The 27,745-nt window shown below is 42.3% G+C and overlaps 7 protein-coding genes across 9 annotated transcripts in view; 3 read left to right on the plus strand and 4 right to left on the minus strand.

Annotated features, from left to right (window-relative positions):
• Positions 1 to 26: 26 nt before the first annotated feature.
• On the minus strand, positions 27 to 2,336 carry LOC117570358 (gastrula zinc finger protein XlCGF46.1-like). Its single transcript, XM_034251929.2, has 2 exons — positions 1,802 to 2,336; positions 27 to 1,747 (listed from the first exon to the last, which is right to left on the minus strand). Exons 1-2 carry the CDS (start codon positions 2,237 to 2,239, stop codon positions 935 to 937), a joined length of 1,251 nt encoding a protein of 416 aa, XP_034107820.1. The 5' UTR covers positions 2,240 to 2,336; the 3' UTR covers positions 27 to 934.
• A 310-nt stretch (positions 2,337 to 2,646) lies between these two features.
• Positions 2,647 to 4,823, plus strand: LOC117567862 (very long-chain specific acyl-CoA dehydrogenase, mitochondrial). The gene has a single exon (XM_034248124.2). The coding sequence runs from the start codon at positions 2,779 to 2,781 to the stop codon at positions 4,657 to 4,659; it is 1,881 nt and encodes a 626-aa protein (XP_034104015.1). The 5' UTR covers positions 2,647 to 2,778; the 3' UTR covers positions 4,660 to 4,823.
• Positions 4,824 to 5,313: 490 nt separating this feature from the next.
• On the minus strand, positions 5,314 to 7,397 carry LOC117567863 (zinc finger protein 234-like). The gene is made up of 2 exons (XM_034248126.2): positions 6,926 to 7,397; positions 5,314 to 6,870 (listed from the first exon to the last, which is right to left on the minus strand). Exons 1-2 carry the CDS (start codon positions 7,322 to 7,324, stop codon positions 6,001 to 6,003), a joined length of 1,269 nt encoding a protein of 422 aa, XP_034104017.1. The 5' UTR covers positions 7,325 to 7,397; the 3' UTR covers positions 5,314 to 6,000.
• A 123-nt stretch (positions 7,398 to 7,520) lies between these two features.
• On the minus strand, positions 7,521 to 9,226 carry LOC117567864 (zinc finger protein 91-like). The gene is made up of 2 exons (XM_034248127.2): positions 8,698 to 9,226; positions 7,521 to 8,642 (listed from the first exon to the last, which is right to left on the minus strand). Exons 1-2 carry the CDS (start codon positions 9,097 to 9,099, stop codon positions 7,839 to 7,841), a joined length of 1,206 nt encoding a protein of 401 aa, XP_034104018.1. The 5' UTR covers positions 9,100 to 9,226; the 3' UTR covers positions 7,521 to 7,838.
• A 205-nt stretch (positions 9,227 to 9,431) lies between these two features.
• On the plus strand, positions 9,432 to 11,954 carry LOC117568050 (regulator of MON1-CCZ1 complex). The gene is made up of 6 exons (XM_034248396.2): positions 9,432 to 9,613; positions 9,674 to 10,151; positions 10,207 to 10,599; positions 10,654 to 10,912; positions 10,976 to 11,580; positions 11,644 to 11,954. The coding sequence occupies exons 1-6, from the start codon at positions 9,503 to 9,505 to the stop codon at positions 11,721 to 11,723; spliced, it is 1,926 nt and encodes a 641-aa protein (XP_034104287.1). The 5' UTR covers positions 9,432 to 9,502; the 3' UTR covers positions 11,724 to 11,954.
• Positions 11,955 to 11,978: 24 nt separating this feature from the next.
• Positions 11,979 to 16,381, minus strand: LOC117568049 (vacuolar protein sorting-associated protein 8 homolog). The gene is made up of 4 exons (XM_034248393.2): positions 16,155 to 16,381; positions 14,797 to 16,098; positions 13,885 to 14,739; positions 11,979 to 13,830 (listed from the first exon to the last, which is right to left on the minus strand). The coding sequence occupies exons 1-4, from the start codon at positions 16,245 to 16,247 to the stop codon at positions 12,391 to 12,393; spliced, it is 3,690 nt and encodes a 1,229-aa protein (XP_034104284.1). The 5' UTR covers positions 16,248 to 16,381; the 3' UTR covers positions 11,979 to 12,390.
• Positions 16,382 to 16,564: 183 nt separating this feature from the next.
• LOC117569580 (bifunctional heparan sulfate N-deacetylase/N-sulfotransferase) overlaps positions 16,565 to 27,745 on the plus strand; it is a 76,447-nt gene continuing 65,266 nt past the window's right edge. For all 3 annotated transcript variants that reach the window (XM_034250802.2, XM_052006158.1, XM_034250804.2), the window contains exon 1: positions 16,565 to 17,489. The gene's annotated coding sequence lies outside the window, so the exon portion shown is untranslated. The remainder of the gene's footprint in view (positions 17,490 to 27,745) is intronic.

Genomic DNA, 27,745 nt, shown 5'->3' on the forward strand with positions numbered 1-27,745 from the left:
CGCCCCGTTTCCTCAGGAATAATTAAAACACTTTATTTAAGTTTGAAGATATGCTGCATTTTATTTTATAAGATTATGCATTGATATGAGCGGTGCTAAAGGATATCCTATATTATATTATTACAACTTTGGTTTATAAATTACTTGGACTTGGTTTATCATAACGGAAAGTTAGATTATAAGCGAAAGTTAAGCATTTTCTTAAGTCATTGATATTAGTTCTACAAAAATTTAAGTGCGATGCCTTAAGTAGATTCGAGTGATTAGATTGTTACAGGTACGCGCTTCAGCATAAGGGAAAGTTAGTTTATAAGCGAACACTTTTCATTTAGTTAAGCCATTGGAATTAGTTTCGAACAACTTTAACATGAGCACAACAATTCTGAGTGTCTTAAGTAGATTCGCCTGACAGACAGTTTTAGTTTTCTTGAGCTATTGAGATTAGTCCTACACAAATTTAACATGAGCACAAAATCTTGCGACGCCTTAAGTAGATTCGCCTTTTATAACATACGTTGTTGTTTCAGCATAAGAGAAAGTTAGATTATAAGCAAACAGTATTAATTTTCTTAAACCATTGAACTTAATCGTATACAAATTTAACACGGGCACAAAAATCCTGCAACGTCTTCCATATCTCATTTCATTCTTAATACTCTAGCCCTCTGCCTAGGTTTGTAATACATTCGTTTGACCAATTTAAAAAGGGTGTAACTAAGTCTACTTGCTACTGATATGTTAATAATAATACAAATAAATAAAATATAAGGCGTATGAATACGAATAGCTACGTCGTTAAATTTAACTTCAATCTTCAAAATATTGCTTGCTTTTGGGATAAATTTGTATAAGGCCATTGAGCAATTATGTTTCGAATGTAAATTCAATTTTGCAATAGCTGATATGATAATCTACATCTTAAATTCTAATTGTTCTACATTGCTTTGTCAATCACAATTTCTTCCCCAATCACTTCACAATATTCATCATCAGCTGCCGATTCAATTGAAATCGTTGTCATATTCATTTCCTTCAACTTTCGTCTATGGATCTTGTAGTGTGTACGCAATGCGGCCTTTTGTCTAAAGCACCTGCCGCATTCGCCACACTGATGAGGTTTCTCTCCAGTGTGAATCAACTCGTGCTGCTTGCAGATGGCCTGCTGTGTAAAGGTGCTGTCGCAGTAGCTACAGGCGTAGTTCCTTGCGCGTTCGTGCACCGTGCGCATGTGCTTGTTGAGATTACTGGAGCTGTAGCAAACCTTGGAGCAGAAGCGGCAGCTGTAGGTGCGTTCCAGTGTGTGATAGTTGAGATGAATCTTGAGCTCAGTGCGCGTTGTCTTCTGCACACCACAAAAGGAGCAAGTGTAGTTCTTGATGCCTGCATGCCGCATCATGTGCACCTTAAGCAGCTGCTTGCTGGAGAAGCGTCGGTCACAATTGGGCTCCTCGCAGGCGTAAGGTAGCTCTGATTTCTCCTTGTGAGTAAAGCGATGATTCCTTAGCTGCGACATGGTGTCAAAGACCTTGCCACAGAACTCGCAAATATGGGATTTATGCTCCTTACCCAGTTGGTGACATTTTCGCATATGCAGCGTTAATGTATGCTTGTGGCTATAGCCACGATCACAACCTGGTTCCGGGCAAGGATACGGCATCTGTCCATGACGGCGCTTGTGAGTCAACAAACGCTGTTCATCCAAAAACTGCGCAGCACAGCTGTCACACTTGAAGATGTTCGTTACGAGCTGTGAAGTTGAATGTTGTCAGTAAACGTTTTATTCAAAATTTGATCAACTTACCTGCTCCTCTTCCGTGGCCTCTTCATCATCGGGTTCCGCTTCCAATGTTTCAATTTGTTGCTCAATTATTTCATCCATATCACAGTTGGACTCCTTGCTAATGCTTGATATATCGTCTACTTGACTTGAACCTGCACTTACCTCCAACACTTCGTAGCCATCCACTTCGCCATCATCAAGGACCAAAGCAACCTGCTGCATACGCCAATTTGTATCGGCCGCAATGCACTTTGCACGAAAGTCGTATAGCTGCTCCAATTGATCGTAGCACGTCTGGCAAAGTTCACTTGGCACTTGATCACTGTCATCCTCTGCGACGCACAAATTGGTGCAAGCGGTAAACTTCTGTGCTAGCATTGGCAAATGCAGCATGTCGTAGCTGCCAACGGTTGCATCCAATGCACAAGTGCACACGCGGCACTTGGTAAAAGCCGCCATCCACTTTAATTAAATTATATTAAGTTTAAGGATAAAATAAAACAAAAATGCGAGCGGAACCATCTTTCACTCGCTCTAACTGAATATGGACTATCGATAACTGCTGATAACAGTGTCTGTTAAGAAAATTAAGATGCTGCTAGTATAAATATTAAACCGCAATAAATATTTACTTTTTTTAGAACACATTATTTTAAATAAATTTAAATATTTTACTAGAGTGCAAAATTTGTGTTATTAATTAATTTAATCGTCCATTGCTGTTTCGTTTTTATGTATAAAATTAAGAAACGTATTCTACGCTGTTCTAAAAAATACCGCAACATACTGAAACTAAGTGTGTACACACTAAAGAAAGACCTCCTGCAGCGACAACAGTGTCACCACCATCGCTTTCTTTGTTTACGCTCCCAATCAGAAAGTGCTGTTATTGCGAGAGTAACAGGTCATCCCCCGCACCACACTCGATCAGTGTTGTTTACGCTTAACGCTGAAGGTACAAAGTTCATAAAACGAGAGTCTAAAGAGTACGCGCAAGAATGTTCAAATTAAACAATTACGGCACACGCAAATTAGTGTTGGATGTTTGCAAAAATCGTTTATACTCAGCATCCGCAGCTGTTGCACCAAAAACCAAAGCTAAGCAAGAACCAAAAAGAGAAAATGAATCGTTCATGGCCAACATCTTTCGTGGCAGTCTCGTCACCAAGCAAGTCTTCCCCTATCCCGATGTGCTGAGCGATGAGCAAAAGGAAACAGTCGGTGGCATGCTGGATCCCTTCCAGCGATTCTTCACCGACGTCAACAATCCTGCGCGCAACGATGAAAACTCGGTCATCGATCCCGAAACGCTGAAGGCGCTCTGGGAACTTGGAGGCATGGGCATTCAGGTGCCCAGCGAGTACGGTGGTCTTGGCATGAACAACACACAGTACGCCAGACTGTGCCAAATTGTGGGCGCCCATGATCTGGGCTTGGGCATCACGTTGGGCGCCCATCAGAGCATCGGTTTCAAGGGCATTTTGTTGTATGGCACTCCAGAGCAGAAGCAAAAGTATCTGCCCAAGGTGGCTAGCGAGGAAACCTATGCTGCCTTTGCATTGACCGAACCCAGCTCCGGCTCCGATGCCAATTCCATCCGCTGTCGTGCTGTTAAAAGCGCTGATGGCACGCACTTCATATTGAATGGCTCCAAGATCTGGATTTCCAACGGAGGCTTGGCCAATGTGCTCACCGTATTCGCACAGACTGAGCAGGTGGATAAGAAAACGGGTGAGAAGAAAGACAAAGTGACTGCGTTTATTGTGGAGCGAGGTTTTGGAGGAGTCACCAGCGGACCACCAGAGAAGAAGATGGGCATCAAGGCATCGAACACCACTGAAGTGTACTTCGAGGACGTCAAAATACCCATTGAGAATGTGCTGGGCGAGGAAGGTCAAGGCTTCAAGGTGGCTGTGAACATTCTGAACAATGGACGCTTTGGCATGGGCGCCACGTTGTCGGGCACGATGAAGAAATGCATTGAGATTGCCACAAATCATGCGAACAATCGCGTGCAATTCGGCCAAAAGATCAAGAACTTCGGTACCATTCAGGACAAATTGGCACAGATGAGCATTTTGCAATATGCCACCGAATCGATGGCGTTCATGATCTCACAGAACATGGACTCCGAGAGTCAGGATTATCATCTGGAAACAGCCATCTCGAAGATCTACTCATCAGAGTGCGCTTGGCACGTATGCGACGAAGCTATTCAGATCTTGGGCGGCATGGGATTCATGAAGGAACCCGGCTTGGAGCGTGTGATGCGTGATCTGCGTATTTTCCGCATCTTCGAGGGCACCAACGAGGTGTTGCGTCTGTTTGTCGCCCTCTCGGGTATTCAGTTTGCCGGCAATCACCTGAAGGAACTGCAACGCGCCTTCAGAAATCCCGCCTCGAATTTGGGTTTCATTTTCCGCGAGGCCTCAAAGCGTGCCAGCTCCTCCGTTGGCCTGGGTGGCACTGATTTAAGCTCGTTTGTGGTGCCCGAGCTGAAGGAATATGCCAAGAACGCTGCGGTTTGCATCGATCTCTTTGGTCGCACCACCGAAGCGGTGTTGATGAAGTACAACAAGAACATCATCAACGAGCAGCTGGTGTTGAATCATCTGGCCAATGCTGCCATCGATATCTATGCCATGATTGCCACTCTGTCGCGCTCCTCGCGTGCCGCACAACTTAATCTGCCGACGGCGGAACACGAACTTAATCTAACGAAAGCCCTGGCACTGCAGGCATCCGAACGAGTAATCCAGCATCTGAAGAAGGCCTCATCGGGTCAACTGCAGACGGAGAAGAAGATGATCACGGCGATAGCAACGAAGATCTTTGACGAGGAGGGAGTCCACTCTACGGGACCCATTGAGTTGAATTGAATGCAACGCGCAGTAGCTGCTTAAAAGTCATTATGTATTTTAAAGTATAATTATCTCTCTTCTACTCCCCCAGATTCAAAGTCCAGCCTTTAGAGAATTATGTTATGTCTGATTACCTTGTCGAATTTCGAAATAAAATAAAACGTTTTTAGAAAATTAGCGAATATCAATATTGTTGTATTGTTGTGAACTTTGCGCTGCGGCGAAAAACTCATGAAATCTAATCTCATTGTGGACAACAGTAGATAGACTTAAAATGCGATTTAAATACGCGGTTATTATGAACTTTTCGTAATACATTTAAGTATTGTGAAGTCAAGTATATAAAGCGAAAGATATATAATTGCAATAATTTTCAAGATTAGATTCCGATTGACATTACAATTTGTTTACGTGTCAATTTCTTTGATTGCATTCTTAAGTGGACTTTATCTACAAAGGTATAATAAACTTATATGAAGATATGATTATCTATAGCATAGCAAAGTATATAGATATGATTACCACCATGATTTGTAGCTCTATACCTTGAAAATTTAGCTGCCGTTGTATTTAAAACTTAACTGACACTAATAAGATCATTTTAAAGAAATATGTTTAATCTTTTTCTTCTGCCAAGGATATTTTTGTAGAAATATTTATTCCCTTATGGATTGTGACTATATTATAGTCTCCGAGATCAAAGTATTCAGAAAGATGAACCGACAGACGAAACACTTTTATACTAAGCTAGTATTTTAATTTTCTGATAATCTTAGATTTTTTAATAGAAATGCTTATGCAAGCAAAAATGCATCAAGTAAGCAAACAATATTGTCTTTAATCAGCTATTACAACAATCAAGCCAGCTAATCAATTATCAGTATATAATAAATAAAGCAAGCAATATAGCTCATATCATATGTAAATATTGTCAACCAGTTCGTTAACACTAATTTTCTCTACAGTTCCTGAGATCCAAGCGTTTAAAAGAACAGATAGACAGACAGACATAGTAGACTTATTTGTGGTAATAAGAAATGTATCTATAAGAATATTCACTTCTTAGCTATCTCAAATATTTCTGTACATATATTCAACGCTCTTAGCCATCGCAGATATATCGGTACACATTTACATACCTCAAGGCAATCTAATCGATGGTCAGCATAGTCTTCTAATCTAAGTGTACCGGTTATAAATATAACAGCGCCACTCGAACTTTGGACCGTGTGCGATTAGAATTATGTGACGCAGCCAAAGTTAATGCTTATATATATGTCTGATTAGCAGCAGCAGCCGCAGACGATGATGTCTGTATATATATAAATATTTAATCTTTGATCTCTCTCCGCTCTCCCATTAACTGTTATCAGCTGCGGGAGTCGAAGGTGATACGACGATCGTCAAGTTGGCATCCGCTTTTTTGCGCTGTCGCTCGTGAATCTTGCGATGCGTGCGTAATGCAGCCGGTTGAGTGAATCGCTTGCCACATTCCTCGCACTCGTTGGGCTTCTCGCCCGTGTGCGTCATCTCGTGATACTTTCGCGTATCCGGCTTGGCAAAGCTGCGCTCGCAGTAGCTGCAGGCATAGTCTCTGGCACGCTCGTGAACGGTGCGCACATGCATCTTGAGATTGCCGGAGCTGTTGCAGACCTTCGAGCAGAATCGACAGGGCCAAGTGCGCTCCAGCGTGTGATAGTTCATGTGGATCTTGAGCTCATTCCTGGTGGTCTTGCGCATGCCACAATAGGGGCAGCTAAAGTTCTTGATGCCCGCATGGCGCAGCAGATGCACTTTGAGTTTCTCCTTGCTGGCAAAGCGACGTGGACACTGTGGCTCGGAGCAGGCATGCGGCAGCTCTGATTTATCCTTGTGCGTATAGCGATGATCGTTAAGCACAGCTGACGAATTGAACACTTTGCCACAGAACTCACAAACATGCGACTTAAGCTCGGGTCCCAGTTTGTGGCTACGTCGCATATGCATCATTAGCGTCGGCTTGTGGCGATAGCGCTTGCTGCAGCCCTCCTCCTCGCAGTTGAACCAGCGATTCGTGCCCGAGTGCTGCTTGAGATGCTCCGAAAGACAGTGCATCCGATTGAAGCCACGCTCACAACCAGTCTCTGTGCATGGGTATGGTGTCAGTCCCTCATGCTGACGCTTATGCGCCTGCAAACGATGCTCCACCAGGAAGCGGGAGTCGCAAATGTCGCATTTATAACAGGAGCTCTAGAAAGCAGGTATAGAAAATAACAATTGTTTATTTTCCTTAATAAGAGCTTACCTGCTCCGTAACTGGCTGTGAAACCGGGTCGGGAAGGTCTTCAACTTCTTGGCTTGGCTTTCTAACTCGTCGTTTTCTTGCTGTACTACGCAGCCTGGAGACTTCTTCATCATCTTTAATTTCATCCTCACATGGTTTTGTCAGCAAGTTCTCATCTTTCTCCGCCCGCAGCTGCGCGTCAGCTGCAATGCATCGCTCCCGAAACGCATACAACTGTTCCAGATGTGTATTGCACGCCCCGCATAGTACACCTGGCAAAGAATCTTCCTCCTCCATGGATATAGCGGTGCAAGTGTAGAACTTGTGTGCCAGCAATGGCAACAAACGCATGTCGTAGCTTACTGCATTTTGTGGAACAAGACAAGCACGACACTTTTGTAAATCATTTGTGGACGTCATAAGCTAAAGTTTTGTATTTTATTGCAATGAAAACAAAATTGCTCAATGATTTGTTTACTTTTGGCAAATCAGCTGTGCGGTTTATTTCGATAATCGATAAGTTCGACATCTTAACAATAGCTGATATCGTCATGTAAAGCGCACCATATTTAAAAATAATTCAGCGTCTAGAATATTAAAACACTGCAACTACAATCAATTGTAAAATTGATTTGACTTAACTATAAACATACAAGCGTTGTAATTTAAAGCTTTTCAATTTATTGCATTGAAATATAAATTGCCGAATGATTTGTTTTTTTTTCTGACAAGTCTGTGCGGCAAATATCGATAATCGATAAGAGCTTTACATCTATGTCATCGTCATATAAAGAGCGCCATATTTAAAAGTACAAGTTTGTTCAGATTGCCTTCGTCTAATACAATGCGCTCTTTGAATAGTACTTAAAGTAATATATCTTAAGTGGCTAATCTCTAGACATAACCATTATTGCATTGATTTGTAATACAGTGCTCATTCATATGAGTTTAGTGCATGTCCAGATACACCAGCTGTTCCATGTGACGACGAGTTGGGAGCTGATTCACTGCTCTGTCGCTCGTGAATCTTGCGATGCGTGCGAAGTGCCGCTTTCTGTCTGAAATGCCTGCCGCAGTCCTCGCACTCATGCGGCTTCTCGCCGGTGTGGATGAGCTCGTGTTGCTTACACAGCGACGGTTGATTAAAGATGCGATCGCAATAGGTGCAGGGATAGTTCTTGGAGCGTTCATGCACGGTGCGCATATGCAAGTTAAGATTGCTAGAACTGTTACACACTTTGGAACAGATGCGACAACAGTAGGTGCGTTCCAGCGTATGATAGTTCAGGTGAATCTTGAGCTCAGTGCGCGTTGTCTTCTCCACACCACAGTAAGTGCATCGATAATTCTTGATCCCCGCATGCCGCATCATGTGCACTTTGAGCAGCTGTTTACTCGAGAAGCGTCGACCGCAACCCGCATCCTCGCAGACATAGGGCAGCTCTGATTTGTCTTTGTGCGTAAAGCGATGATTCTTGAGACGCCACATCGTGTCAAATGTTTTGCCGCAATACTCGCAAACATGGGATTTGTGCTCCTTGCCCAGTTTGTGGCATTTGCGCATGTGAACGCTGAGCGTATTCTTGTGGCTATAGCCACGATCACAACCTGGTTCGGGGCAAGGATAGGGCATTAGGCCATGTTGTCGTTTATGAGCCTGCAGACGATGCTCCTCTAAAAACTGCGTGGCGCAGATGTCGCATTTGTAGATGGTCTTCGACTGTGGCAACAAAGGCAGCTGGAAAAAAACAGATTCAGTTGGAGTGATTGTTGCTTAATAATTTCTTAATTACCTCAACGGGAGCAGTGTTAGTTGGTGTTGGTGTTGTTGCCTCAGCTTGCTGCTCTGTATTGTCTTCATGTGGCTCATCCGCTTCCTTTGCGGCAACTTTCTCCAGCTCCTCACTTAACTGTTTCCCATTATCCTTAACTTCTTCATCATCGCAGAATGCCAGAATTTCCATGCGCCACTTAGTATCTGCTGCAATACACTTGGCACGGAATGCATACAAACGCTCCAATTGGTCGTGACAAGCTTGACATAGTTCGCTGGGCACCCGCATCTCATCGGAGACGGAGAGATCGGTGCAGGTGACAAACTTGTGCTCCAGTTTCGGTAGTTTGCGCATATCGTAAATCGTAGCTGCTGCATCGAGTGAGCAAATGCACACACGGCACTTGGTTGTAGACGCCATCGAAGGCGTTTTTTGCAACTAAATAACAACTTTGCTGAATAGTGTGCACGATATTTATTTTTGTTTATATACGAATCAGCTGTTGGCGACCATTGTGCAGTGGGACCGCGGCATGGTCTTTAAAATATACCATTCGTCTCTGTACTAAATATACCACACGCTATAAATAATAATTTCGAACAAGTATTTAACACTTTAGTGATAAATGTGCTTAATAAATTAAGGATTTGTTCTCTCACAAAATGTGTGGTTTTTAAACAAGAATATACTCATTGAAATATACCAAAATATTTAGAACACTTCATGTGCGTGAAAATACATTCGAAACATATGAGCAGAGTTTAACGTTTTGCAACACTGCTGCACCCGTATTGTGGGTGGTTCATCATAACAAATTGTTGCAATGGAACAAAAAACAAATGGAATACACTACATTGAGCTGTCGAACAATTTTATACGCTTCGATGCCGTCAGCCAGCTGACCAACGTATTCTTCGACGACTCCAACAAGCAGGTAAGACGTCAGCAACGCCCCCAACACGCATTGTCCACAGGAGTCTTTTGTTTTTGTTAGATTTTCGCAGTTCGCTCTGGCGGCGCAACGGGCGTGGTGGTCAAGGGACCCGTGGAGGACACAGTGATCACATTTTGTATGAGTGATCGTGGCGGCGCCATACGCTCAATCAAATTTTCACCGGACAATAAAATACTCGCTGTGCAGCGCAAGGAAAATGCCGTGGAATTGGTTTGCTTCCAAGGCGAGCAGCCGCTGTTGCAGGACATCATCACCCACCAGGTGAAGACGCTGATCTATGGCTTTGTGTGGGTGCACAACCGCGAGCTGGCACTCATCTCCAATACGGGCGTAGAGATCTTTCAAATTTTGCCCGAGAAGCGTCAAGTTCGTTCGGTGAAAGCGCTGAGTATCAGCATCAAATGGTTCGCCTGGTGCTGTGATGCCAATATAGCGCTGCTTTGCACCAGCGAAGGCAACACCTTGATACCGGTGATCATTAAGCAAAAGGTCATCACCAAGCTGCCCAAGGTGGATTGTAAGTGAAGTTTTTTTCAACCATGTCAATCTCTCTAATCCTGTGGTATTTTTAGTGGGTCATCCTGGACGTGAAGTGCTGGAGAGCAAGGTGACACTGGGCCGCGTCTATGGCGTGCTCGCCGTGCTTATATTGCAGGCGAACAGCAGCTCCGGCATGATGGAGGTGGAGGTGCATCTGCTCAATGGCCCAGGATTGGCTCCACGCAAATGCCATGTGCTGCGCCTCAGTCTGGTGGGACTGTTTGCCATCAACACCGTGGACAATCTGATTGTGGTGCATCATCAAGCGTCGGGCACATCGCTGCTATTTGATATTGCACTGAGCGGCGAGGTGATCAACGATGTAACTTATCATTCGCCTATAACACCTGGACGCAGCATTAAACCGTTTGGACTGAAGTTGCCATCGCTGTCGCCCGATGGACAAATACTGCAATGCGAGCTTTGTATGTTGTTGAAAGCTATAAAGTTTATCATGATTATTAATTGATTAATTGTAGATTCCACCAACTGGGTGCTGTTCCAACCCAACATTGTAATCGATGCCAAGCTGGGCTGCATGTGGTACTTGAATCTGGCCATTGAACCGCTCTGTCACCTAATTTCGGATCGTATACGCCTCACCGAGTTTCTGCTGCAACGTTGCAGTGGCAAGCAGATGCTGTTGAAAGTTGTGCAGCAGCTTATCGATGAGCAATACAAGGGCACGCTGCTGCCAGTGCTGGAGACAATCTTCGACAAGATTAACAAGATCTATGCGTGAGTTTAGTTGGTTATAATTAATATCAGATGATTATACTTAAGCTGTGTGCTTCCTAACAGTTCCTGGGTGCAGTTGACGTTGCAGAATCAAACGGCGCAGCCTTCAAATGTTAAAACCACCAGCACTAAACACTCTGCTCCGCCCATTGTGCTCATCGAACAGTCGGATATGGTGCAAGTGCTGCAGACAATTGCCGAGCGTCCGTACACGGAATCGGTGCTCATGTTGTATTTGCAATCTTTGAACAAGTACAACATTGCTGCCCAAGAGGAGCTAAGCAAGATGATCATCAGCGAGCTAATACGCAATCGAAGCTTTGATACCTTACGTCGCCTAGTTAGCTATTCCATGCTACAAGAGTCTAAATCGGTGGCTTGTTTTCTGCTCGCGCACTCGGATGTTAATTCGGCCATTTCACAGGTGGCCATTGATATGTTGGGTAAGATACAAGCGCATGAGATCATCATTGAGGTGATGCTGGGACAGGGTAAAGTGATTGATGCCCTGCGACTGGCCAAAAACTCGTTGGGATTGGAGAAGGTGCCGGCACGCAAGTTTCTTGAGGCTGCTCACAAGACGGAGGACGATCTCATCTTCCACAGCGTATACAGATTCTTCCAGATGCGAAATGTTCGCATGTACGAGACGACGGCGTTCCCCAAAGGTACAAGTTATATATAGCATTCATTTTATTTCGGTTATTAATACATTTTCTTTCTATTTTCAGCGGAACAATGCACCGAGTTCATTCAACACTTTAATAATACGTTCCCTGCTGACAGCACCATCAAAACGCCAATCAGCTGAGTGCTGTGACAATTGAATTTATTATGTGATTTAGCCAATAATCAGAGTATTCCCCCATTGAAGTCAACAAATAGCTTAAAATTATATATTCTATTAGCATAAATGAAATGTCACATCACTTTTGGATCTCTATGCCTGGAGAAACTGCTGCTGTGATGTATTTTGGAATGCATCAAGTTTATCTACAATATTGCAATTTATAAATATACGAATAAATATATTTAAAATAATAACTTTGTTCTATGCTTTTTTTGGCTCTATGATGGATATTTTGCAGAAGTCTTTCAACTTTAAAATATATTAAAGAGAAATATTAAATCAACTTCCGTTCTCTAGTTTGTTCGTTAAATTAGCAAAATTATTTTCTGGCCATATTAAGTTCGGTAAATGTTCAATAATTTTATATTTTTATTTATTCATAAACAACAAAAGTGTTGTGATTTGTTCTAAGGAATGCTGGGTAGAAAATATATATATATTACGTCGGCCCATTTTTGATCTACAAACTCACCTCAGCTCTAGAGGATTTGCCCCCTAATACTATACTTGGTCGAGCACATTTTACTTACACAACAGTAGAGAAGAAATTACAATAAATACATAGAATGGCTTTACATATGGAATATATATATGTACATACAACAGAAATAGATTACTATATGCTTGCTTAGCAGAAGCGTCGCGGCGGCGCCTTTAGCTGCAGCGTTCCCAGCTCCTGATGGCTGGAACTATTGTTCAGCCTATGCTGATTAGGACATGGTAAGCTTAATGGCATCAACTGTTGCTGTGGCTGACTTGCGGCACAGCGTCGGCATTGCTTCAGATCAGTTGCCTGTTCCTCTTCGCTGAGGCAACGTTGATGCAATGCATGGCCACAAGCGCCCAGGACAATGACTTCCGTTTGATCGTAGAGTCGCTGCCGGCAGATAATGCAACGCAAGCTCGTCACCCAAACACCGCGACGTGCCACAAGACGTTGTGCGGCAAACTCGGTGTGCAAATCATTGCACAGCACGTCAGCGGCACAACGAAGTGCTTCGGTTTCCTGCCTAGAGTTAATCAGCATACTCATTAGCAGATCCTTGATGTCGCCAAAGCTGCTCGATACATTATGTGTGTTCATGATAAGCTGCACCAAATTGTGTAGATCAATATGTTGCGATGCCTCGTGCAACATTGACTTGGTAATCGATTGCAGCTCCTGCTGTGGTAAGATATATTGCAGTAAACTAAACCAGCAGCGTTCCAGCTGCTGCTCTGGCAGCGTTTGTGCCGAGCGCGCCAAGAGTTCAGCCAATTGCTTCGCTTCTTTGGGCGCTTCAGTGGCGTCGGCAGAACGCAGCAGTTCCATGGACAGCTCAAAGGCTTTCGCATAGCTCTCCTGCTGCTCGTAGAGGTAGATGACGGCACGCTTTAGTTCATGCCGTTCCACAATCTCAATGGCTTTGTCCAGACGATAACCATTGCTGCCACGCAGAAACTCGAGCACTGCCTCCGGTGATTCTAGCTGACAATAGAGCTCCAGCAACAGCTCCATTTGCATAGGCTTCAGTTCGCTATGCCGCTCATTGAGGCTCTGCAGAAGTCGGAATAGCAAAGGCTGCTGACAACTCAGTTGCTCCAGCAGATCCTCGATCTTCTGCGGATAGTGTAGCGCAATCAGACGCGTTGTCTCCTGCGCATTGATTTCTAGCAGTTCGCCCAAATGACTCGACAACTGCTCATAGATGCAACGCTCGCTGGCATCCACATGACGCTCCATGTAGGCGAACATGGTTTCGTGACGCGCCGGATTCTTAATGTAGCAGTCGAGTATTGTGTCGAAGCGTTGCATTTTCTCCAGCAGATACTCGACCACGTAGTAGCAACGTGCCCGCTGCGCTAGCTCCAATTGCTCCTCATCGCTGCTGATGTCGACGAGGCAATTGCTCGAGAGCAACTCATGCCAGGCGCTCTCGCGTTCCGAGTGCTGACGTGTGCTCTCGTTGACTATTTCCTCCTGCGCCAGATAGCTGAGTACGCGTTCCAGCAGCTGCTTATCCCGTGGCAGACACTGCGTTGAGATTTGCTGGGCAATAAAGTTCAGCAAGCAACCAATTTCCGCCCACTGCAAAAGAGAACGCTTTAAATAATTGTTAAACTAGTTTAAGCAACTACTTACTGTGGCATTCTCGGGCGTCATAATCTCGAGCAGCAGATAGATGATCCGTTTGCGATGCGAATATCCCAACTCATTGCTAAACTCACGCTCTTGGAATGCCAGCGAAATTACATTCAATGTTTCACGGGTATCGAATTTAAGCAGCGCTCTCAGATATGGATAGGGCAACTCATCCACTGGACTCGCCGTCGAGTGCTGTGAGGTGAGACAGCGCAGCACATCGTGCTTCACCTGTTGCACCTGCTCAGCGGGTATATCACCGCTGGGAAAGCGTCGTCCTGCCAAGCAACTGGATACATAAACCAGCAGACAGTTGCCCAAGTCCGTTTGCTCTGGCGTCAAGTCCAGCAACAGTTCCGTCAGCGCCGCTGTGTAATCATTTAAGGCGCAGGCATTCAGATAGAGTTGCGCGCGATATAAACGATGTCGCTTCACAGCCTTCAGCACCTGATTTAAGTCCAGGCACATCCAGTCCAGCTTTAGAATCAACTGCTCCAACTTGGCAGGCGAATGTTGCAGCCAGTAATCAACTAACGCTTGTGATATCACCGGATTAACGTTGTTTATATGCTCCTGTTCAATGTGCTCTGAGATGTGCTGCAGAAAGAGTTCGGTGTTGTTGTGTAAACGTTCCCACAGCTGCGTCCACAACAGCTCCAGTTCTCCAACTGTGATCAGGCAATTGACAATGGCACCCAGACAATAATCGGGCGCACGGGCAGAGTTGGCAATGTACTCCTTGAACAGCATGATGATTCGCTCCTTGGCCTGGGCTCTCTTACGCGGACGATCCGTGGAGGCCACATAGCCATCGAGGGCGAGCTGACAAGCTTCCTGCCAACGATGATTCTTCACCTGTTGAAGAAAATATGTTCATAAGTGATTCAAATGATAGATGTCGGATTATCTCACCAGATAGCTAATGCGTTCTGACCAGGTGCGTACGCCAATGATGTGCAGTGAGCGCGCACCGAGCACATAGAGCTGTGTGCCTCGAGAGACCACAGAGTTGTAGCAGGCATTCGTGCCCGCTAAAGCAAAGGCGGGTGACACATTTCCGCCCGTGGCGATGCCCTTAAACTGCGCCGAACCATAAACGAGTCCCGCATTTGCCATATCCATACACTCCAGCTCACGACTAGAGCGCACATCCACCAGGTGTAGAATCTCCGCGGTGTCCAGTGAAGCGACGCACTTGGGACCCAGCCAATGGGCGGACAGAAGGCTGCTGTGGAGTTGCACATGGCGCAAATACAGCAAAGTAATGCGTCCGTTGGCCACAAACAGCTGATGGAAGAACAACTGATTGCCACGACCCACAACGATGACGGGATCCACCGAGCGACTTGTGTCCGCAGCTTGAATCAACACCAGATGCCAGGCGAGCAGCGGCAAGCAATCTGCGGGTCCTTGGAGCGCATGATATTTGATGACACGTAATCTTGGACGCACTGTGACAATGAAATACTTGGACAGTGTGGCCAGGGCAACTATACAATACTGATCCAGTTCGTGGCGACCCTGCACATCCATAATCAGCGGCTCCACGGCGCAGACTTCACCTCGAGCACCCGAGAATAAACAGCGTGAGCTGCAGCCGCGTATTCCGAGTTTGCGGGTAAAGCTTAGAGACCACACCGAGCCGCCGGCATCGGCACAGAGTGCCAGCGAGGAGCGTGAAGTCCACTTGACATGTAGTACTCCGGTGTTTGGTGTGATGACATCGTTTAGCTCGCGCAGCACATCGCCCGATTGGGTGTCAATCATGGCCACAAGACCTCGAGCAAAGCCTGCCAGCAAACGCGTGGAGTCCGCATTGAAGGCCAGACTGGAGACAGCACCCTGACTGTGTTTGTCCTGATGTGCCCAACGCAGCGTTTGCGTCACATCAAAGTTGAGTATGTGGCCATGCGAAGTGCCTACCGCAATGTAAGCAGCCACTGCACAAGCGCTCGCTGTGCCTGCATTCACTCGCTCCGCAGCCGAGGCGAGTTGTGACGAGATGCCATGAAGCAAAGTGTAGCGCATAATGGAGCCTGAGCCGCCGCCACCACGTAGTCCGCACTCCTCGCCGATAGATGGCGTTGGCGTGGCGCGAGGTATAGGAACGCCCAGTTCAGAGGCAACATCAGAGTCAGCCTCGAATTCACTGAGCACCGTTTCTAGTGTTGGCAGCACATCGGTGGGTGGTATGGCAAACTCCACATCATCGAGCTGCATATTATTCAATTACATTTTAATTGGCCTTCAATTATGTTTTGCTTACTCACATCTTCGAATTCCAAATCCAGCTGTAAACTGTCTGTGGAGCCGCGTTCCGATTCCAGTAGTGATTGCAGCGATGGTGCCTTAAGTTCAGCCATGTTTGCAACACTTTTGCGCTGACCTCGCGTCCTAAAAGTTGCAATTTTTCTAAAGCTTTACTTTTTTTTTGTTAATGTTCTACAATTTTTATCAATGAACGCCCACCATATTATCGATAGCAAATGCGACAAATCGCTGCGTAAACAAGCCGGCCGCTCAGTTTCGATAAGTGAACTTATCGATTTTTTTGGTAGCTAATAGGAGCAATATGCGGAGATGCAACTCTGTTTCCATTTCGCTCCCAATCAGCTGGGCGGAACCAGTTCAGCATCGTTTGCTGTTGCTTTTGTGCTTGCTCTTGTGTTCATCAGTTTCATTTTAACCTTCATCGTGGCGAGTCGTTGCATGGTTGGATCGCGCTCGTCGTATTCGTGATTGAACATTAAAATTAATTAAATGCATAACATTCCAATCGAAATGTGCGTAAAACAGCAATAATAATTTGTCGCTCAGCGGGGACAACAACAACGAAGAGCGGAGTGAGCGTTAGAAATCGTTTGTTGTGTGCACACCGGAAGGAATGAAGCAACAACGACGCGCGTTGCGAACGGCCGTGGAAATTTCGATTTTTGCATGAATCGCGTTTCGTCTCCAAAAAACCAACTCAAAAAAGAAGAAAAAGGGGAGACACAACAAAGAGGCTGCCTAAATTATATGCAGAGCCTACGAAATATTTTGATTTAGCGAGAGAAGAAACGAATTTGTTTTGCTGAGCAATTTGTTTGTAAATTTCTTGCAGTTGTGTTTGTTTGTGTTATTTTGGCTCCACACAGCGCGCGCGTGTGTGTGTGCTTAGTGTGTGTGTGTGCGTAGGTTGGTGTGCAGTGACGTAAACAAATGCAAATACAAAGAATTTGTGTGCAAAAATTGCACAAAAAATGCCAACAACAATAATAAGAAGGAAGAAAACGGGGAAAACAACAAAAGCAACAATAAGAAAAGTGCCGCATGCCGATGTCGATTCACGTGCCAAATACATTGTAGTAGCAGCAACAACAACAGCAAAACGATAACTTTTTGCACTGTGTGTTTTGTGCAGCTCATTCGCTGCAAACGCAAGGCCAGCTGAGCGCAACACGTTTGTGTTTGTTTCTGTTGTTGCTTTTTGCTCTGTCTGCATGCGTTGCGTAGGCGGCCAATGCAGAAAGCGCACTTGTATGCGTAACTGAGTACACTGGAGCACGTGAGTGTGTGTGCGTATGCCAGTTCTACACTGATTGATACATACGCAGATGCGACAGGTAAGCTAACCAATACCGACATTTTACAGTACTATATCAATTTACATTGCATGTGTATGCGTGCGCCTTTGGTTTCGCCGCCTAGTGTCAAAAATTTACATAGTTAATTACTTTTAGCCAGCTAGTGCCCAAGAGAGACGCACACTCACGCACATAAATATGAACTTATCAATTAGTAAACCAAATGCGGCGCCTTTGCAGGTAATTTTCCACACACACACACACACATGCAGGCACAAGCAAAGCGCGTTGTTGCAGTGTCGTTTTACGTTTGTCGAGATAAGACAACAAAAGCAACAACAAGGAGAACAAGAACGACAGCAGCAGCAATAACATCAAAAGCAAAAGCACGTTAATGACATTTCTGGAGCATTTGTACACACTGGCGACAGTAACTGTTCCCTCTCTCTGTCGCTGTCTCTTTCTCACTCCCCTTGTTGATAGTCTCCAGTCATTCTCTCTCTTGACTTTGGCGGACACGCTAGTTTTTCCACATTTTTGTACCCTTTCTTTCCGAGTGGATTCACATAAATCTGTCAATTAGTTTGCAACAAACCTGAAATGATTCAATTACGCTGACAAATGAATTAACCTGCGCATCTTTTATTGCTTGTGAGGCACCAAATTGTGTTCGTTTTACTTTAAAATTGAATTGTTACTTCGTAGTTCATATTTATTTATAGAAATTCAGTTCTGTTCTATTTTAAATTCATTGCTTACTCTCTAAATAAGATGCGTATTCCATTTCCATTGTATTTTAACTATGCTACTTAACAGACAAAAGGTTTGTAAAACGGTCCTGAATTTACCTGCTCTTTCTTTTCTCCGACTTCTTAGCTCACCACAATTGAAATCTTTATGGCTACACTTAGAGATCTATTGTCCTTAAATCCTATTCCATCATGTCTGCAAGAGCAGTGATTTCTATTGATGTTTTGTACGTACTGAGAACTTCCTCTTTAAGATCATTACTTTGGAATTTTTCAAGTATTTTATTTTTAATCTCATTATTTTTATCCACTCTGAGTTGCAGTTCTGCAATTTTACATATTCTTCAATATAAATTCGTCTAGCAATCTTAAGCAGAAATATTCTAAGTTTTTTGAAAGAAGTATTATTTGTCATCAAATTATATATTAATATATTTATTCAGAAAGAATTTTTATGTTAACCAAGGTCTTTCAAATCTTTTCCTCTGCAAATGATTTTTTATATATTCATTTGATTGATATTCATTTAGCTATACTCTTCAATAAATTCATAATGGTATTTTAAAACTCAAGGCAATGATAATCTTCAAAGACTTTCATATACATATTTGAATATCTTAAGTATCTTATTGCTCAAGATTCTTTCGATAAATAAATGCAGCTATTTTGACTTGGAATGTTTATTTTTAAAAAAGAATTAAGATAATTTCTAAGTTTTTTTCAAATGTTGGCTATGCATTTACTTATTTATATCTCAATTTGAATAAATCGTGAAAGGTATTTTAAAACTCAAAATATTTACACCAAATCAATGCTAATCTTAAAATATTCGGTTCATTCTAACCGAATTCAAATCGTTTCTTTTGTTGACCCTCTCTCAAGTGCATCTAAGATTCGTTGCATTTTTCAAGGTTTTAGTTTTTGGCTCTTCGTGTTGATAATTTTTGTTGTTGTTGTTGGCTTTGCTTTTGTGCTCCTTTTGCTTTAGCTCTGCTTTACTTTTCATCTGTCTTTCATGGTCACTAAATTTATTGGTCAACATTTTATCTTTTGGTCTCCTCCGGTCGCGGCACCCACGCGGTTACTCCTTCAACTTGTTTTATTCTTTATATATTTTTGGGGTCCACAAGCGGATCGAGAGTGAAAGAGAGACCTGGGTCGACTCTTGTGCGACGCCCACATGGAAATTTAACGCTTCAACGCGCTGGCGACCGGTTCGGATTTTCTATGGTTCTATGGTTAGATGCCAATGTTGATTCTAGACATTTTTCCAAAACGTGGTCAACAGACACATAAATAATTGGGTTGGGTAAGGGGGGAAAACAACGCAAATATATATGTATATATTTATACATATTTTCCTTTATGAATTATGGCCATTTTCCGTTAGTTTTTAGTATCTGAAAAAATTGTTGCTGTGTTGAGGGAGAAAAATATCTTAATTTCAATAAACTTGGCCACGGGCGGGCCCCATTCTTCATCTGTTCTTCATAATATTTCCCATAACGTTTTGTTTATTTTCTGACGATTTGTTTACACTGAGAAGAGGCGTTTGCAGCACAGGGAGAAGAGTGGAGAGATGAGTAGAGAGAACTGGTTATAGTTTTTTCTTATTTTAGATCAACGATTGCATTGAAACAAATTTGCAATTGTTGGTTTTTGTTTGTTGTTTGTGCTGTGTGTGTATTTGGGTGCACAAGTTGGGCCTTAACCCATTGTTGGCCACATGATAAACGATGGCTTGTTAATAAATCAAAAGGGAACAAGAACGTGCAGCTGTGTGTCCACTTGTCCTTGCTGTGTGTGTGTGTGTGTGTGTTGTTCCCTGGTTCTATACTTTTGAATGGAGTGTGTCCTGCAATGCAAAACAACAAGAAGAACAACAAAAAATACACTCGTTACAATGTCTGAAAGTTTTTGTTTGCAACTTGTACGGCCGTCTGACCATTTGGCTGGCTTGACTTGGATTGGGTTCGGTTGGGTCCTTGGGCCCAATGTTAGGAGTCGAAGGCATGCAACATGATTGGCTGCTGCACTCAGCACAGGATACTCGTATTTCATATGCCTTCTAGATTTATGAAGTGGCCAGACAAACCGCCTAGGTCTTAGGACTTCTCCGCCTCCTTCCCTCTTCTCACACTCACTGTGTGGGCGTGTGCACTTAAGAATTATTATGGGAATGGCGAAAAACGGGGAATGGGGCATCCAGGGAATAGCGATTGGGGATTGGGTTATTTTCAGGGGAGGAGGCAGGCGGGGAGGAGAAAGTATACATCCTGTGTGCATCCTGGCATCCTGTGCAACGGCTGCCTTTGGCACTCTAATGATTTTTTATTGTTGTCGCTTAAGTGGCCCATTGTACAGCTGGCAACATATTGTCCTGACATTACCCACTTGAAAAGTCGTCCCACCCACAACTCAACTCAACTCGACTCGACTCTCGACACAGCAGCTGCTTGTGGCAGCTGCGAATCGACTTGCAACTTGTTCAAATTGCTACTCATTTCCCTTTGACGTCGCGCCGATTTGATAACATTATTAATCATACTCACTGATTAGCGCTAAATTCCCCCTGAATTCTCTTTGCTTGTGTGCGAATCTTTTTCAAGTTTAAAGTTCATCAGATTAATTTATGGCTGCGTCCGAAAAACTTCATAACTATTGAATTCAATTCATCTGTAAATGTTTAAAATTTTTGAAGTTTACAAGATTAATTTATGACAGCTGCTGATAATTTAAACAGTTTTGTAAACGTTTAAATTGATTATCTTTAAAACAGCTTTTAATATAATATCTTTCTATCGTTGGTAAACTTAAATTGGGCAAATCTTTGGATCCGTTTAAAGTTCATTTCATGTAAGATTTACTCCTTCACAATGAGTTGCTATTCATCCAATTCATTCAGACGATTATATATTAATTTCAAATATTTTGATACGCAATTATTCCCTTAAGCTAATGAATCATTTGTTTTTTTTTTTTGTTTCTTGTTTGTGAATCAAAAAAGTCTGATTGGATTTTTAAATAGTATACTTTCCAAGTAATTCACAAGAATGTATTTAATTAAACAAAGCTTTTGTTCATGAGCCTTTTCATCACAATTTGATCTGATTAAATTTGCAATTGTTTACGTTTAAACTGCACTTTTAGCTGTTTCGAGCTTAGAATCAGAATCTCGAAATTTAAATAAAGATAAAGTAAAATCATTACACGAGCTTAGGCTTTAGGCAAGCAAAACACAATTGGGATTTTTTCCCCCAGTCATTTAATTAAAACAAAAAAACTCAATTAGCAGTCGAGTGATTTTTTTCGCTCGTTTGTTTTGGTTTATTTTGCATAGAATTTATTAATTATCAATTTTTTGTAGAGCTGTGCTGACAAAGCAAATCAAGTTTTGCGCATTGTCTTAGTGCATCTTCTTGGGTTATTAATTGTTTGAGTCTTGTTTGAGTTATTCACATGATTATTCGATTTATTGATAGACCATCTAATTGTGTTTGCAATTAAATTATCAGGCACAAAAAAAAGAAGAAATAATGGCAATTGCAACTAACTGCTTGTGGAAGTGACTTTTATAATGATTGACTTGAAATTGATTGTGCTTTTGAGTACTCATAATGATGTTTAATATTGCTGAAGAGGGACTGAGTTCTTCAGATGCTGCTGCTGTTGCTGTTGGTGCTTCCTTTATCTGCTTGTCTTGCCTTTCGCATTCAGTGGAAAATCAGCTTGACTGCGAGACTTACGAGAGAATGTTGCACAGTAGTCGAGAGTAGCTGAGATTGTTGCCTGCTGCTGCATCTTAGTTGAAAATGCATTCGGCTTAGTCATTATTTTTGCCCCTCCTCGTCCTTTTCCCCGCCTGTCTGTCAGCCACTCAGAACGACAGACAATCAAGTGCTGCTTCAAAAGCTGCAAAGGTAAAGATGAGGAGCGTAAAGGGATGGGGGAGGGGGCGGTAAACTGGTTCATAATACGCTGCCTGAAGTAGCTGAAATGCTGTTTGAGTTTGTGCCTTGCGCTGTTTATTATGATCTGCGCTTTGGCAAGACAAAGGCAACAGCAACAGCAGCAGCATATCTGGGACGCCAAATAAGCTGCATGAAAAGCGGCGCCACAAGGCGTGGCATAAGCGGCATTGGCAGGCTTAAAGGGGAGGCAAAACTTTAGCTGTGGTTTGAATGAAGCGCCTTTACAGTAGTTTAATTTGCAACGCGCCAAAGCAAAGTGATTAACTGGATTTTAGAGCAAACTTCACATATTTCTTGACCTTTGACTCGCAGCTATTAACTCGGCTTTTAGTTGTGCTTTATATGCAGATGTTTCACAATCATAATAAAGGGCCTTTCATGGCATGCGATTCAAATCGCATAAAACTTATGGCCACCTCCCGAGCTAATTAGCCAAAAGCCACACAGTTTGCGGTGCGGTTCACAGCGATGCGGAGCGGTTCAATGCGGTACGGTTCGGTGCTAATGATGGCGCTAATAATTGCTTTGTTGTGGCTAGTGTTATTACTGTTTTTGTGGCTGCTATTGTCCCAGCTGTGTGATGACGACGACTGCTCTTAATTTGGCAATGCGGATGAATTGGACACACGGGTCGCATTGTCAAAAAGGAGCAAAAACGAATAAATCCGGTTGAAAATGTGTTACCTCATACAGCGCACAGCTCTTTAAAGCTAACAAGGCGAGCGTAAAAACTATCTCTTTAAAGCTAACTTTACGAGAAAGAATGCTTTAATGTTAGTTGCGTTCTCTTTCAAATTTATTAGTAGTAAAAAAGCCAAATATGTGATTATTTTCTATCTATCTTCAGCTCATTGGGCTTCCATATTTATCGATAGTAAAAGCTATCGGTTTTAAAGTTAACTTCTCAAGGAAGATTCTTCTATTTTGAACTGTGTTTTCTTTTACACACATCAATAGTATTCGAGGAATATTCTTGCACTGCTTTAGCGTTTACACTTATCGATAGTAAAAGCTATAGCTGCTTTGGCTTTGGCTCTGGCTCTCACACTCATCGAAAGTAAAATCAATTACTTGAAAGCTAGCTGCTTTAGCATTAACAATTATTGATAATAAAAGCTGATTTTTAGGGCTAACGATGCGAAGAAGGATTTCTTTAACTTTAGCTGCCTTAGCTTTCACACACATCGATAGTAAAAGCTTTCGATTTAAGACTAATGATGCGAAGAACATTTCTCTAACTTTCGCTACTTTGCCTCTTAAACGTATCGATAGTAAAAGCTATCTCGCTTTAAAACAAACGATGCGTAGTGCATTCTTCTTAACTGTAGCATTGACACTTATCGATAGTTAAAACTAACGCTTTAAGACTAACGATGTGAAGAAGAATGCTTTAACATTGGCTGCTTTGGCTCTCAAACTTATCGATAGTAAAAGCTATCGCTGCTTTGGCTTTGGCTCTGGCTCTCGATGCTAACGATGCGAAGAAGGATTTCTTTAGCTTTAGCTGCCTTAGCTTTCACACACTTCTATAGTAAAAGCTTTCGATTTAAGACTAACGATGCGAAAAAGAATGCTCTAACTTTCGCTGCTTTGCCTCTCAAACGTATCGATAGTAAAAGCTATCTCGCTTTAAAACTAACGATGCGATTCTTCTTAACCTGAGTTGCTTTAGTATTCACACTTATCGATAGTTAAAACTAACGCTTTAAGACTAACGATGTGAAGAAGAACGCTCTAACATTGGCTGCTTTGCCTGTCAAACTCATCGATAGTAACAGCAATTGCTTTAAATCTAACGATGCGAGGTGCATTCTTCCTAACTTTAGTTGCTTTAGCATTCACGCTTATCGATAGTAAAAATTTATCGACTGAAGTCAGCTTGGGTGGCCATTAGTGCGTTCAGCCATTCATTGAAAACGTGCAGCACAATCAAAAATCGTGGCGCAATTCAACATTTTTAGTCCGTCCGGTTGTCTTCATTTTGTAACGATATCCGAGTGTCCTGCTGCAGCAGCAGATAATGCGATATCCTTTTTGTGCATATCCTGCCATCGTCAGCGGCAGCGACCAAAGCAGCAGCAGCAGCCAACGCGAGCTTTCCAGTCCATTGATGGCCAAACAGTGCTGCGCTGTACAAATTGACTTTATGGCGTGCATTTGCCCTCCTCCACTCCTCCCACTCGCTCTCCTTGCTGCTCGTCTGTCAATTTTAGCTGCTAAAACGGCGACACATAAATGAACAGTAAAATGCTTTAGGTGAGAAGAGGCAGCAGAGTGTTGGGGTTGGAGTTGGGGTTGGAGTTGGAGCGTTGGCTGACTGCACATCACGCACACTTTATCCTTTATCCTGTGAACACGACGTTTCATTTCGCTGCTGTCAAAGCCAACAAAAAAGGGAAAAGCGTGCTGGACAGAAGTTGCAACAGGAGCGAAGAAGGGGCGGAAGCAACACAAGCAACAACTAAATGCGTGAAATGTCAGCGAGCTGCGGCACGCCTCCGTTGGCGCCTTTTAGCTGCTCATTTGGCACAGTTTTTGCTTGTGCTTTTGGTGCCAAGGCCAGGGGGACAAGGGTCAGCATTCATTGGCATTTGTTAAGCACAGAAATATGTAAAACAACAAGATAAAAGGTGTGGAATGCCGAATGACGATGCTTTAAATACACTTACAGATTACAACTTTACTTTATTGCTTTACTAGTCGCATTATTAGCAATTAATCAATCAAATTATGTACATTTGTGGAAAGAATCTTTAAGAGATACTTCTAAAATCCAATCAAAAATGTATAATTATGTATTATGGAATAGAATTTCACTAAATGAAATTTCAAGATATGTCGCAAAATTATCTTTATATTGAAAAGAAATAAGAAACAAATTTCTATTTTTTAAAAATGTATAAATTTTTTGTTTATATATTTTTTGTTTATATATTTTTTTATTTTATTTCTTATTAGATTAAGAGCATATAATGATACTTTTCAAATTATCTTTAAATTCCAGTCATTGAAATTCCATTAAAACATAAAATATAATTTGATGATTTATTTTATTCTATTTTGCAAAGATTTCTTCATAAACTATCAATTTATTTAAGGAATACAAAATAATTTGTTCAACACAATTATATTTTAAAATCTTTTTAAGATTGGGAATAATGTGTTTGATGTAAACATGAAATAACAGTTAATGTTATATTTTGTTCTGCAAAAATTTCTTGACAAACTTATAACAAGAACGTAAAGAAATTTATTCAAGATATTTAGTACAAAAATATATTTTTTTAGAAAACTATTTGTGCGGTATTGTACAGAATGTATATATTCTTCTGGTTTTCGAATGGAATAAATTGATTTCCTCATTCCATACATACTTTATAAGTCGTATTTATTTCAATTCTTTTTATTTGAAGAAATTTTGAAACATTGTATAAATTGATGATTAAATTCAACATTCTTTGGTGATGATCGTCATAGAAATGCTGCACAAAAATAGCATCATAGTTTTTTTATTGCAAGCATTTGAATTTCTAATAAATTAATTAGCATAGTAATTGGCCTGATTCTCGCAGACCATATAACCATTTATATATATATGTATGTATGTATATATCAATTAGATACATTTTACAACTGATCCATAATATAACTTGAGTTATGTCAGCTGACACGTCTGCCTCTAAAAAGACATAGACTGCGTGACAAAATGTTAATGCTTTAGTCATTAGCAAGTGCATTGCAACAACAACAAAAAAAAAAGAACAACAAGTAATTTTGTAATACGCAATATGATTTGCCACCGCGAATGCGTCTCACACTCCCCAATGATGCCACACAGTGCCGCAGAATTTTTGTAATTAAATGCGAAACACATGAAAACTTTTGTCAGCAATTTTTCGTTGCGTATTCAATTTTTTTTTGTATGTAGCGCGCGTTTTGCTAATTGATTTTTACGCACAGAGTTTCGGGTGAGTTTTTGCGGCGGTTTTGGCTGCACTGTGTTGCTCAAACGGTGAACTAATTTATAGCTGAGCTGCACAAAAAGAGAATAAATAAATAAATAAAATTGCAGGCATCATAAACATAATGCCGCGCTATGCTGCTGCGGCGGGGGGGAGTGAACAAAGGGGGGATGACGACGACGACGACGACGATGGTGATGAGGATGATGATGTAGGGGATTTGGGGCGCTTAAGCGCCGGAACAAAGCAATCAGCGGCCCCCATGCGTGGCGTCTCCTCTGCAAGAACCACGCATAAAACATAAAAAAAAGAAAATAAAATAAGCACACAAAAACAAAAATTGTAAAAAATTGTGTATGCAAAAAACACAAAAGCAACGGCAGCTGAGGCAAACTTTGGCCACGCCCACACACACACACACGCACACATAAACAAAGAGGCGGCTTAGCAACGAACATTTATTTCATTTTTATTTTTATGCCATTTCGTTTTGTACAACATTTTTTAAACAACCACAAACAACAGCAACAACACAAAGGCAAGCACATACTTTTGAGCGTAAAAGAAAACTAGATGAAAAGCGGGTAGATAGCGTAAAGTGCGGGCAAACGGAAGGCGGAGGAAGGGAAGGGAAAGGAATGGAATGGAAAGCGCAGTGCGTTAAAATCCAAGTGAAAAATGTGTGCGAAAAACGGCCAAACTGGCGCATCCTGTGGCCAGCTGTGGCATGTGTATAGCCAACAACAACAACGGCAACGGCAACTAAACCGGAAGTAGCAAGCACAAAAAACAATAACAACAACAACAAGAACAAAGAGTTCGAGGCGGCAGCTGGCAAAATCGTCAAAAATGTTGCTAAAGATTTGCAGCGTTTTAAATGCAGCACAAAATGTGCCAAGAGCGAGAAGGAAAGAGACAGAGAGAGAGCAAGTGCGAAGCAGCTTTAGGGAGATAGAAGGGGGTGACGGGGGGAGGGGGGGAGCAGCTCCTCGGATTGCAAGTGTGGCAGTTTACACGCAGCACAACAGCACTCGTAATTGAGAATGAAGATTACGAGCTAAACATAAAAGCTCATAATACAAGAACGCAAAAGAAAACAAAAACAAAAACAGAAAAACACTGCAAAAATGTAAACAACAATAAAAGCAACAACAACAACAAGGGGAGTACGAAGAACAACAAGAACGGGAAATGGAAATGGGAACTGCGGCAATTTGTGTGCTGCGTGAAACATGAAACAATTGCGAACCTGGTTCGAAAGCTACTCCAATCCGCTGTTGAGAATTGCTTTTTGCAATTGCTGCGACAGGCTATTAAGCCAATAATTGTTGGGCTTTGGGACATCAAAACTGTAAGTACTTGCTGCAAGGCTACTTCACTGCATTGCAAGGCAAAGTCCACAAACCGGTTCGCATTTAAACCGTTCCGCAGTTGCGAGTTTTTACAGCTCATAATCGTTAGAGAATTAGCTATATAATGTTTTGTAATGTAAGCTGGAATTGTGTAGAACATAAAAAAGTAAAGAAGTGTGCTTTGCAAATGGTCGAACCACTCCGCAATTAAAGCATGTTGAACTGGAAAACAGAGATTAGATTGTGGTTAATGATTTGCGT

The sequence above is a fragment of the Drosophila albomicans genome, chromosome 3 (assembly GCF_009650485.2).
Source record: "Drosophila albomicans strain 15112-1751.03 chromosome 3, ASM965048v2, whole genome shotgun sequence".
Classification (NCBI taxonomy): Eukaryota; Metazoa; Arthropoda; class Insecta; order Diptera; family Drosophilidae; genus Drosophila; species Drosophila albomicans.